Source organism: Carettochelys insculpta, chromosome 9 (genome assembly GCF_033958435.1).
Source record: "Carettochelys insculpta isolate YL-2023 chromosome 9, ASM3395843v1, whole genome shotgun sequence".
NCBI lineage: Eukaryota > Metazoa > Chordata > Testudines > Carettochelyidae > Carettochelys > Carettochelys insculpta.
In genome coordinates, this window is record NC_134145.1 from 16,803,648 (window position 1) to 16,816,351 (window position 12,704).

General features: G+C 41.9%; 1 protein-coding gene across 6 annotated transcripts in view; it reads left to right on the top strand.

The window, feature by feature from the left end:
- Nucleotides 1-12,704, top strand: part of PATJ (PATJ crumbs cell polarity complex component) — a 202,846-nt gene that overhangs the window by 32,998 nt on the left and 157,144 nt on the right. For all 6 annotated transcript variants that reach the window (XM_075002220.1, XM_075002217.1, XM_075002218.1 and 3 more), the window contains exons 14-16: nucleotides 5,646-5,722; nucleotides 7,444-7,500; nucleotides 8,193-8,327. In XM_075002220.1, coding sequence (XP_074858321.1) covers nucleotides 5,646-5,722; nucleotides 7,444-7,500; nucleotides 8,193-8,327 — 269 coding nt within the window. The remainder of the gene's footprint in view (nucleotides 1-5,645; nucleotides 5,723-7,443; nucleotides 7,501-8,192; nucleotides 8,328-12,704) is intronic.

Here is a 12,704-nt window from a genome sequence, read left to right on the forward strand (position 1 = left end):
CTTGGATTCAAAGGGGAAAAAATGATTTCAACTGTGGTTCAGAGTAAAACCCACTGAAGGTTCATAAGTAGTTCCATATTTGCTTTAAAATTATTTTATAAAATGTCTCTGGATCTAAAGCAGCATGCAAAACACCAAGTAGAAGATATGGAAGCTGAACATTCTCTGCTGTTCAGTTACTAAATGTTGTCCTTGGATCCTTTCTAATTTCTCAGCCCTGCGCTCCCCTCCTCCCACAACTGAAGTCAGTTGAGTGCTGGGTGGGCACAGAGCTTTGCCCATGTAAGGCTCTTTGCAAGAGTTGGACCTAAAGTAAGAGGTCACTTGGGAAGCGATGGTAGAAAACACTAGAATGAAGGACAAATGTTACAGAAATAAAATCATGAATTTCCTTTTGGTTAATTATGTAAGTCTTGAGGGGCTTGTAAATGTTTCAAAATATTTTTACTCTAAGACAGTGTTTCCCAATTTTATGTGGCCACAGAACTCTTTTAAACTTGAAAGATTTTTGTAGAACACCTAATAATGTGTTAACCCCTCTCAGCCCCAAACCCACCCAAATACCTTACCCAACATGGTGAATGAACGTACCTTGTCACCTCCAGCTCTAGTCTTGAGGGCCTGATGCAGGACCTGGCTGACTCCCCTTCTGCATGCGGGTTTGGAACAGCATTTGGGAAACAGTGCTCTAAGGAAACAGGAAGGTTCATATCTACGTGGAAGAAATTCTGTTGAGTCAGACTAGGCACGTGGAGAGGCCAGGGGTTGCAAGAGATAGGGAGTTATGTGAGTGAAGGCACAAAGCCTGCATTTACATTGCACCCTTAATTCAAACTAAGATGTGCAGTTTGCACTATGCAAATTGCGTTTGCTATTTCAAGTTTAATTTCAAAATAGGCTATTTTGGCATTCAAGGCTGTTTACACAGCACCAAATATAGAAATATGGCACTATTTTCAGGCATCCCATACTCCTCTTGCAATGAGGTGTACAGGGATGCTGAAGTAGCATGCCTGGTATTTCAAAAAAATATTTTTCAAAATACCAGGTATGTTTCATAGATGCGAGGTAGCTATACCAAGGTATCCTGAAATAGCTCTGCAGTGTAAACATGGTCTGAGAGTGAAGGTAAAGGTAATAAAGTGGGGTGATGTTGATTCTGAGGCTTGTGCAGAAGAGAGAAGGACAGTGAAGGGGAAGCTGGACTGAGAGGTTTGTGGAGGCAAAGTTGTGTATGGCTTTGAAGGTGAGCATATGATGCTGGCATATGGTGTGGAAGAGTTAAGAACACTGTGAAGGGCTGTGAAGAAGAGCTGGGCTGTAGGCAAGATGATTGTAGGATTATAAAAATGAGAAGTCCTGTGGCACCTTTTGGAGCATAAGCTTTTGCGGGCAGAGACTTTTGGAGCATAAGCTTTCATGGGCAGAGACCCACTTCGTCATGCATCGATGAAGTGGGTCTCTGCCCACGAAAACTTATGCTCCAATAAATCTGTTACTCGAGAAGGTGCCACAGGATTTGTTGTTGTTCTTGCGGATACAGGTTAACACCACTACCCCTCTGATACTAGTAGGATTATATTTTACAGTTGCATTTTGGGCATGTTTGAGTGTTGGAGAAGAGGAGATTACGTTATTTAAGACAGGGGTGAGCAACATTTTTGGGTTGCTGGGGCCGCTGACCCATAAGAAAAGCAGATAAGCACCACACAAGTGAGAAGCCAAAAAAAACCCTCTCACTGATGTGGTTTCTGATGGGGAAAATAAACAGAATGGACACTCTGCCCTCGTTCGCCTTGCACATCAGGGCTAGTACATTTTGTGGGCCCCTGTGGGCTGGGGCCAAAAATTAGGGATTCAGTGTGGGAGGGGGCTGCTAGGAAATGCCTGAACAGTGGGCCTTAGGGTGTAGAGTTTCACTGGGATGGGTTGCAGGAATGGGCTGTGAGTGGGGATTTGGGATGAGAGGGGGTGCAGGAGCAGGGTAGGGGTGGGGAACTGAGTGGGGGGTTGCAGGAGCAGGGTGGAGTCTTGGTGGGAGCAGGCACAGGAGCAGGCTAGGGGTGACGGTCAGGGAGGGAAAGAACAGGGTGCAGGAGCAAGGCTAATGGTGTGGGATTTGCAGGGAGGCGGAGGCTATCTGTGCAGCACTCTGGGGATGCACATGTCTCTGTGGGACCCTACCATACCCAGGCATTACCCTCTGCTGCTCTGGCTGCAATCGCACATGTCTGGCTGCAATTTCCAATCAGACCAGTGAGGAAAAGCCTCTCCAGGCAGTGCTGCGCTGCTGTTCCCGGGGCTGGCTGAGAGGGATTTTGGAGCAGTGATGGTGGTGGGTCATGTGAATCCCTGCTTTGGAAGCAGCTTCCTGCCCCCACCAGGCAGAGTCTGTGGGCCAGATCTGGACCTGGCTTGCCTGGCTCCAACCCGCATGGCTCCAAGCCCCCCAACCCACAGGGAGAGGAACCCTGAGCTGTGAGGGCCAGATTCTATTAAATGTTCCTAAAGAGATATTAGATGATGCTGGCCTACTACATAATGTGTAAATGACTGACTGACTGTCTTGATACTTGGGTTCAGGAAACAGTGTGCATGAGAGGTTAAACTTTCTGCTTGCACACTAGAAGGTCAGTTAAGTCTGTAAGCTAAGTCTGTCTAAACTAACCATCCCTTTCTGCATTACCAGGATGGAGGTGACAGGTCTGGTAAGTTCTGGGTGCGGTTTGGGACCACCTGTTCTGGAATCTTGCAATGGGGAGTGGGAAATTCTGTTTTTGCAGGGTGTCCATGGGAAGCTAAATTCTTGCCTAGTACATGGGAGCAGTGGACTGTATGAGAATTCATGAGGCTCCTGTTCGCGGGGCTGGCCTCGGTTGTGACCTATCTGTTACCTGGGGACAAGATGGTGCACATTTCTTGGGGGGCACTGAGTGGAGCTAAGACAGCCCTGGATTGTCAAAAGAGGCTAACTCAGAAGACCTGAGGAGCTAGGGATCCACAGCCTGGGCTGCTGGTAGCTCTAGTCAAGGAGTCACACACAGGAGATGGGGTGTACAGGTAAGGGGTGGTCCTCCAGAAGCCCCACTTAATGATGACATGATGTCAGAGCCCTAAGGGGTTGGTGCTCCTAACTAGAGTGCCTCATCTCAGCACCTCATTGGCATTTTCAAACTGCTGCATTTACATGCCCCTTCCAAAAGGACGGGGCAGCGTAGATGCCGCTGTAGTGCTAATGACCAGATGTGGGCTCAGGTGGCTCGACCACACCTGGGAGAGGTATCAGACGTGAAGGGAGTAGCTCAAAAGCAGGAAGCCCAGTGCTGTTGAGCAGACCAGGGAGGACAGCAGATCTTTAGTTTTCAATTCCTGAAGAGAAGACTGACTGAAGACTGGAGGTCCTTGGATAGCCACTGCCTGGTAGTCCCACCCTGAAAGCTTGATGCTGATTCACTTTTTGAGGGCACTAGTGCTCTGTATTTGCCTGCCAACTTAAATGGGGACCACAACTCACCAAGGGCTCCCTGAAGCAAGAGAGCTTTACCACAGCTGAGGAAAAGTTCATTTGTGTTAATTCTCTTTCTTTGCTGGCAGCCCTGGAAGTGGCAAGCTATTTTGGGTTCTGCCAAAGGGCTGAGCCACTGATGACTGGAACTGGGATGGGAAAATACCTGGGTAGAGCAGAGGCAACAGGTGAATGCTGGGGCCCATCCCAGAGCCTGGGAGGTGGACTGTAGCAGGCACACTGATGACAGTTCTTGGTATGCTTCTGAGTTGGAGGTAGAGTCTGGATGTCCATCCATATTGGGAAGGGTGGGCATTTGATGATAAGATTCATGATGGTAAGAGAATGGTTTTGTGTTTGTGAGATTATAGTAAATGCTTGAAGCAGCTTGAATGTAAACAGTCATCAATCAGTATCTCATAGTGAAACGAAGTGGTGCTGAGTTAGGACATCTATTGCCGGAGACCTAAATTCAGTATTTAACGAAAAAGTACAATACTTATCCCATAGTGCCTGAATTCAGGAAGGTTCAGTGTAGCCTCATTTAAAAAACAGTTCTTCAAAGAATCTGTAGTGTAACTGTGCAAGCCTACCTCTACAGAATCTATTGCAGGGTTACTTGTTGATGATATAGTTCTGTACAGAAACAATGATCTGACTAGCTCTGACCTGAAATTCTTCTCTGCTCGTATCTTAAGTCTGAGGTCAGATATGTATGTACAATGGATACTTCAAATTGCAATCTGAGCTGCTTGGTTCTGTACATAGCCACTCAGCTATCTAACCAAAATTTCTATCTGATGTGACAGAAACTGGTTGGCGGGGATTTCAAGCTACATGGGGCTACACATTGGGAGGGAAAAATAATTAGCATAGAGACCTAATCTCTTGGGAATATTGCACTTTCGTGCATGTACTGTGAGCCTTTTATTGTTAATTGTTGCTATTTGATTCTTCCATTGTTACCAAAATAATTGAACCACTTAAAATTCCAGGTAATAACATGATATAATAGGAATTCTGTTGCAAGTCTGATCTGTTAGTTTGATCTGTTAGTATTGAAATGTTAAGAGGGGTATTTTCAAAGATCTTGCAGGGGTTAGACCCCCAGTTCCCCTTGATTTTTTGATAGGAGTTAGGCTTTCAACTCCTAAGCTATTTTGTTTAGCAAATCACTCAACATTCACAATGAAATGCATGCACTTTCAAAACTGAAAAGAGCTGCTGTTGTGATTTGCATTCCGACTCTGGTAAAATGACATGTCAGTGATACCATGTGTTCTGTGATTTGTCTGGGCTTGTGACAATATTATGGCTATTTTAAAAATAGTTTTCAGTAAATTTATTCTCAGGTTGCTGCTGCTAGTTGGAATTTTGCTTCAGAGTTTGTCTCTTTAGCAGCTCAACATTATTAAGGCTAGGAACTTTATATGTGTTCTGAGCTTCTGGATGAGGTCAAATGCAGGGCAGCCAGTCATTTTATGCTCTCTAGCCCTGTCAAATTGTCTTACATGACTGTAATACTGCCTCGGTTGCATAAGTAAGACTGCTGAAAAGATATAAATGTCAAGATAGCCAAGTTCCCACGGAAGACTGGTTTAGAACTGGAGCTTATATTAAAGCTCATGTTACTCACTGGCCTAATTAAACCAGACAAGCCTTTATACCGCCAAAAGTATAAATAAAGTCTGTCCCTGTATTGTGCTGAGGCAGCTCCTTGATAATGGCAATGTCTTTTCAGGTGTTTACTTCTTAAAAGGGCCTGATGTGGGAGGGAGGCACTCCTGGTCTGTAGTGGTGAATGTTTAAGCAGCAACAAACTTATAAAGCCATGCTAAATTTGCTTTACAACCTGAAAGCATGATTTATTTAGAGTATTAAAGGACATAGAACTCACATCTCATCAATGCAACCTTCCTCTTTTATGCTGAACATCTGAATAAATTTCACTTCAGGAGGAGCTGACATTTGCATTGTTTTCTTGCAAAAGTCTGTTCTGATTTGCACTGCTTGATAGACCCAAGTTCATGTATTTTTATTCTTCTTATCTTTCCCTATAATCTTTTATCTAAACTGCATCTTTACTGAAGTCCTGGTACTTGGCAGGGAGTAAATTTAACATTCACTTTTATATTTTTAGGAAGAGACCCAGACTCTCTAGAAAAGGAGTTGAAATCCAAGTGGGCAAAACTGCTGGGACCTGATTATGGAGTCATGGTATGTTATCCTTCTATAAAGTGCACTCATTTGTGTTTCTTTGAATTACAGCTCTGTGAGCTTAACTTTACAAACTGTTCAAGGGTTGGTAACATTTTTTTGTTTTTCCCTGAAGACTCAAGGATGAAATATAGGGACATTGTAATTAACACACTTTTGTTCTGTTAATGTCTATGTTATTGTGTAAGTGTGAGTAATTTTTTTAAATCAACCTCATGTTTAAATTTGTAACATATGAGGCACTTAAAATATTTGGCATTTTTATGGTTGTGTTTATGATCTGTTTGTTTTATTGTACATTTAGCAGAAGTTCGGGATATGAGTGTCGTGTTTCACAGTGAATCTTACATTTTATGAAAAGAATGATTATCAAAAGTATTTGAGAGAAAAGGAAGTAATTCAAGTTTGGAGGATGCCATCTGCCCACTAGATTTTTCCTCACCTCTGATTTAGAGAATTATTGAGGAAGAGATTGTTTCCATTTCTAAATATAAATCCTCACAAGAAGAATGACCATGCATTTTTGTTTTGTTTTGTTTTTATTACAGCTTTATAGCACTTTGCTAACTGCATTTTTTTTTAAGTAAAATATTCAAGCCAACATCCTTTTCTGAAGTTCTTAAAAATAACACTATCTCAGCAATACATGACCGCTTGATTTGGAGATGCCTATTTTTAGTGTTTGGCAGAACTGTCACACCAAATATCTTGTTTGGAAGATTTAAAGTTGCATTAAGAAATGTTTTTGAAATTGCCTTCTCTGTGATACATTAATGCTCCGTTAAGACCTTTGAAGTCCATATAAGACTTTGTTTTGATTCAGTAAATCTAGCTACCCGCTCAAGGGGGCTGACAGGCAGGCTGGTCCACTGGGCAAGATGCAGAGCGGTGCTCTGTGCCCCCAGAAGGGACAAAGCTGGTGGCAGCCAGCCCTCACCAGTACTTGAACCATGCTGCAGCCCAAAGAGCTGTCCAGAATGTGACACATGGCGCTCCAGCAGCGATGTAAAGGGCCTGGAGCACCAACCACTGCTGTAGTTTCAGTGTTCCAATCTGGGAGCCCTGGGCCCTTTTGAATCACTAGGACCTGGGATGGTTGCCCCTTTTTGCCCCTCTCCCTTCCCCCATTGGCAGGCCTGTATCCACTCCAGCTGCTAGGTATACCCATCCTTGTACCCCCAGAACTTGACACTATTTTCTTTAGCACCACCCTGTTGTCATATAAAATATGGGATGTAGAGCTGGTTCATGAAGCTCAGTGCGCCAAATTTGCCTTTCTTTGTAGCACGTGTTTGTGGTGATACAAATGTCAAAATTTGGCCCATCTAAATATAGTCATGGTTAGACCAGCACCTTCTTCAGTCTGTTTTCTTTCATTGAATATGCCTCTCCTCTGTTTCACCACACCTTGTTTTACTGGGGTGCACAGTTTCATTGAGACTGATAATACAAATCCTTACGTAGTCTTTGCTGCTGCAGACAGCTCCCTTAAACTTGATAGGACAACTAAGATTTTTAAGGATCACTTTATCAGCCATCAGTCTTACTGAGATGAAGAGACGTGGTGATAACTCGGAGGTACCAAACTAAACCAAGGCATGCATTAAAAGTTAAAAAACATATTTTGTCCCTGTCAGCTGTTCTTATCATTAGTCTTCTAGTAAAATTCAGCACTGTTTTGTATACTAATAATGTTTAATTGTCATGGTGAACAATTTTAGGTGGTTTGTGTGGACATGCCAATTACAGATGATGCTGAGCTCCAGAAATACTCAAAGGTGTGGAATTTTATGTCATCCTTCCCCTCCCCTCACCCCCGGCCTTAATTTTTTTTTTTTTTAGATGGGCATGTCATGTGTTTAGCTTTTAGATTTAAGATGAGCCAGTTGACACCAAAGATAAACACTCTTTTTTAGCTTTTATAGATACCCAAAACAGTACAGGTGAATACTGCAGAGTTATGTAAATGTATTTCAATACAGAGGATAAATGATAAGCAAACTTACAATTGATTTTTATCAATCATACACAGTTCTAGCATTAGCAAACTTACAGTTGTCAGATGGAAAGTCGTGGCCTCTTTCCTTTCCCACTCACAGGGGTATCCACAATGCAATTGCTGGTAAGAACAGGTTGCAACTTCTGGATTTTGGAGTAAAGGCACTTTGAAGTGCCCGCTGCTACACGCATGCTGGCACTCTGACGTCTGACGCTTTGCAGTTGCCGTGGGGGAGAATTAGCCTAACAAAGTGCTGCATATTCACTGCAGCATTTCATTAGTAATCTCCCACCATCCTGATTAATATTCCCCCTTCGAAGTTGGGGGCAAGTGTAGACAAGCCCTTAATGTGCAACTAGTTTAACTTGAATCAGTCAGTTATAAAAAGTTAAATGTATTTGCCACATGTAAAACTGTATTTTTGTAAACATAGCCGCTTTTTTTTTTTTTTTTTTTGTGTGTGTGTGACAGCTGTTGCCTCTCCACACCTTGAGATTAGGAGTAGAACTTGACACATTTGATGGACATCACTACATATCTTCAATTGCTCCAGATGGTCCAATTGCTACTCTTGGCCTTCTGCAGCTGGAAGATGAACTTCTAGAGGTAAAGTCCGCAGAATGAGAAATGAACTGTTCTTTCTGCTCATCCTCTTCAAAAATAAGCTTTTATGACATTTTAGGCTGGTTCATGCATGTGCACAATATATATTTTTTTGAAGAGTTAATGGATAGGAAAAGCATGAAGTTAAGAGTCAAGAAAAGCTGGATTCTATACTATTCTGGCTCTGCTACAGGGCTCTTGTAAGATTAGGGACAAGTCTGTAAATTGTTTTGTGCCTTAGTCTTGTCCTTAGTAAAAGGGAAAATGATACTGCTTCGTTTTGCCAAGGTTCTGGTCAGGGTTACATAATTTGTGAAGTACTCACGTACTAAGGAGATTAACACAATGATGTTTGCTTTAGGCATAATTTTGATCTATGGGATCTGAATTAAGAACCTTTAAAGAGTTAATGCTTGCATTTCTGTGCGGTAGGTAATATTTTCCACCAAAAGCACTACAAGCAGCCAGTCACATTGCAAGGATGGTTTTGTGTTTTTAACCCTTTCACCTTCTGGAATGTGGATATTGACTTCAAAGACAGAACTTGTTTATTTTGAGCATGCAGAGAGTGTTAGTTAATAGGATGCATAGAGTAGGTATTGGGTGTGGGCTTGTGCTATTTTGATGTGATCAGACCAGAATGATTGGGCCTGTTCACTTTGCCAAAATACAGATTTTTTTTAATGGTAGGACAACAAAGGTAAAACTAATTTTCTTCTGTTGTTTTTTTTTTCCCTGCTGTTACTTTATTATGGCATGAAAATAACTTAGCTCTTATGTGGGGGTTGGATGTGTAGGGGTGAGAGTAACAGGCTTCTTAAACTGAGCTTTGCTGGCCTTTTTCCAATCTTTACTGCTACTAGGAGCAGGTTCAGAACAAAGTTCCAGTAACTTCAGTGAGAGAAGGATCAGGGTTCTGATAATTATTAACCCATTAGGACCAGAAATATGTACTTGTCTCACTGTTAAGTAATTATTCCATATTTTTATTGTTGCTTACCAGAGGAAATCTGGATTTCCACATGACAGGGTTAGTGGAATGTTGAAAGTGTTTACTTATCTTGGCCATTAAACAAAAATTCAAATACTAAAAAGCAAGGAAACCCCATATGCAATGGACAAAAGTTATTACCTAAATAAGAAAGAAAAACTGTTTCAGTTTATACAAGTATGTCCAGAGCTAGTGACTTTCATGATTTTCAAGCACTCGCTGCCCTCTTCTGCAGCTCAAAAACAACTGAAACAAAATGATGCTTTAACTATATATGCCATGTTTCAGCCCTGAGCATATTAGTACAGCCAAGCTATAAATCTTCTTAAATAGGGGCTTGTAATGGAAATTATGACAGTCCTTTAACTACAACGAACAGCGTTACCTGGGTGCTGATATAACAACTGAAGGTTGGTTTGTTTGGCTCACTATTTAACGAGGGAAAACATTTTACAATGTATACCATATTTAAACATTGAATCCATTTTAAAGGCATATTTGATGTGTGATGATAGGAATCATAGGAAAACCTCCATTACAGTCATTTGGTGGAATGGCTAGTGGTCAGTGGATGGGACATCTGGTACCTTTCTTCCTTAGAGATTGATCTCCAGCAGCTCTTAGAAAACAGAATAGGTGTCCCCAGTTCTGCTGCTGGACATGGATTAGTTACTGTCCCTCATTCATGGAACACTGAGGCTACAGTTACACTACAGAGATCTGTCTACAGAAGTTGCTGTCAGAAGAGATGTTCCGACAAAACGTCTGTTGCCCCATCTCATCTACACATAAAAGCAGATTGGTTTTTTGATCCACTCTGTCAACAAAAGGGCCCCTGGAGTGTCTAAACACCTTTTTTTCTTGAAAGTTTCCGTTGACAAAATGCTTTTTGTGTGTGGATGCTCCATGAGTAGACAAAACTGACTAGTGTAACCGTTGTCTGAGAGATGCCAACTTTCCAGCACGCTACTGCTTAAAATACAATTTAAAAACAACAACTTTGCACTGATATTTCTTTGTAAATAACTAATTATTATAGCTCAGCTCAGCAGTCGCTCCAATGCTGAATTACAGTTTGAGGGCAGGAAAACAAGAATTCCCTTTCAGAGCAGATTTCAGGGTTTTGACTTGTGGTTTCGTCCAGGTGTGGAAGGAAAATGAGGCCTTCCCCCAAAAGGGTATGTCTACACTTACGGCATCATGTAAATTACAGGTGTTACATAAAGCAGGGAAAGGTTTTGGCTGGGAAGTTGGGGCAGTGGGGAAATCGGTGTGCAAACATGGGAGGCACTGCTTGACATTATGTAACGCCCACAGACCTGGGTTGCTGGCCTCAGGGATAGAGCCTGCAAGCATAGGGTCTAAAGCCCTGTACTCTACCACATGAACTAAAGGCCAGCTGGCTCTCAGCCAAGCCTGTAGAGCAGAGACTTCACTTACCTCAGATTCCTCAGTACCTCTGGGTACTACAATTATAAAGAGCCAACTATGGTGCATATACCGGGGGTCAACAGCTTTCTGAGGTGGAGTGCCAAAATTTGGCCTCTTGACCTCTGTGTACAGCCTGTGTCACTAATAGTCCTCCTTACAACAGCTTCATTAATAAATAAATGAAGATGCAGAGCTTTACCATTTAAGTGGTGGTTGGCAGTAATAGCTGATCTTTTTTCTGAATCCACAGGCAGCATAGCTTTGAGCTAGCTCCTGATTGCATGAGGGAGCGTGGGGCAAGGTTGAGCTCCCACCTTGCTACTTCATAGCACCCACGCCGGGGGTTGCTGGCCCCTGGTGTATACTTGAGAGATTCAGGCATGTAGAGTACTCTTTTGGCTTAAGCACTGCCTTCAGTCTACACTGCCATTTATACTTGTGCTAGTTGGCTGTGCAGTGTTGGTAGTCTATACACTGCTGTAATGTAGATGTAGCTCCAGTGTCTGTCTGTGTATGTGTGTCTCCTCCACCTCTGTGGAAATTATTCTGCTTTGTATAAATAAAAACATTGGCTCCATTCTCCCAGAGTTGGGATACTCACCTGGGATATGGGAGAGTTGGGTTAAGTCACTGCTGTAAATGAAGCAGAGCAGGGACTTAAACCTGCTTCATCTGTGTCTCAGGTGAATGCCTTAGTGGCTGGGTCACTGGCTATTCTGGGGCATGTCTATCTTTCTTTCTTCTCCTGATGTGGCTTTCTGATGGAAAGTTTTGTTGAAACAGATATGCCTCTGCGACAAGCTTCTGTTTCTTGAGTCAGCACTTCCCCGCAAAGTGTGTGTGTGTGTGTGTGTGTTTTATTTTTAATTTTTTTCATGGGGATGGGTGGGAGGGAAAGGGGATTCCTGGTAAGCTCTGCTGACTGTGTAACTAGATTATCTCCTCAGTTGTATTACAAAGTTGAGAGGAAAACAGTAGGTTCCTAAACAGTATAACCCTTATTTAAACTACAAATACACAAAGGTATGAAGGAGGAATTGAGCTTACTGAAGGAAAAGTGGTGAACCTGGAATGATCATACAATATATATGGGGCATGTAATCTTAACCTAACCAAGCTGAATTGCAGTCCTCATTGTGGAGATAAAGAAAATGATGTTGTGCAGATCTTGAAATCAATAGTTATATGCACAACAGTAGACACTCCTTGGTAGGTGTAGAATCATACTTTTTGTTAGGCCATTGACACTTGGTGAAATTCTGCATTATTTGTATGTGTTATATTTTTACATTGTAACCAAATGTAAAAACTAGACGTCTTTGTGTGGACACTGCCAATTGTTACGTTGAGAGAGGGTGAAAATCCTTTGTGCTTAGATTTCTTTTAAAAAAAAAAAAAAAAAAAGTATTTAAGTGCAGTAACACTTCATTTTGAAGGGAATATTTATTTTTATATAAACGCCATCCATCTATGGTGTAGAATTCATTAGCAGTTGCCTTTGGGGTCTTTTGGTATCACAAAGCAGCTAAAATTTATGGGCTGGTAAGGCTTAACTTGTTGGGACTTTCTGCTGAATTTCTCATTGTAATTGCTTTTTCTTTTTATTGTGTAAAGCATTTGTATATATTCTCTCAAAGGTCTAGTTCATTTAATCCACTTTACTATAATTTTAAAATCTGCAACAATAGCTGAAGTTTGGAATTGGTACATTTGACTTAGAACTGCTCAGAATCTTCTTCTAGTTTTTGAATTCATGGTCAAACCCTTCCTCAAACTCAGCTTTTTGATGACAATCCCTGATTGTGTCATCACAAAGTTTTGGGCTTTTCAATCACGTCTACTTTTGGCTTCAAGTGTAATGTGCATTTGAAAATTATTTGGTGATTTATGTGACGATTCAGGCTCCTAGAGGTCATATACCTATGTTGCCAAAACCATCATCAGTTGATCCTAACTGC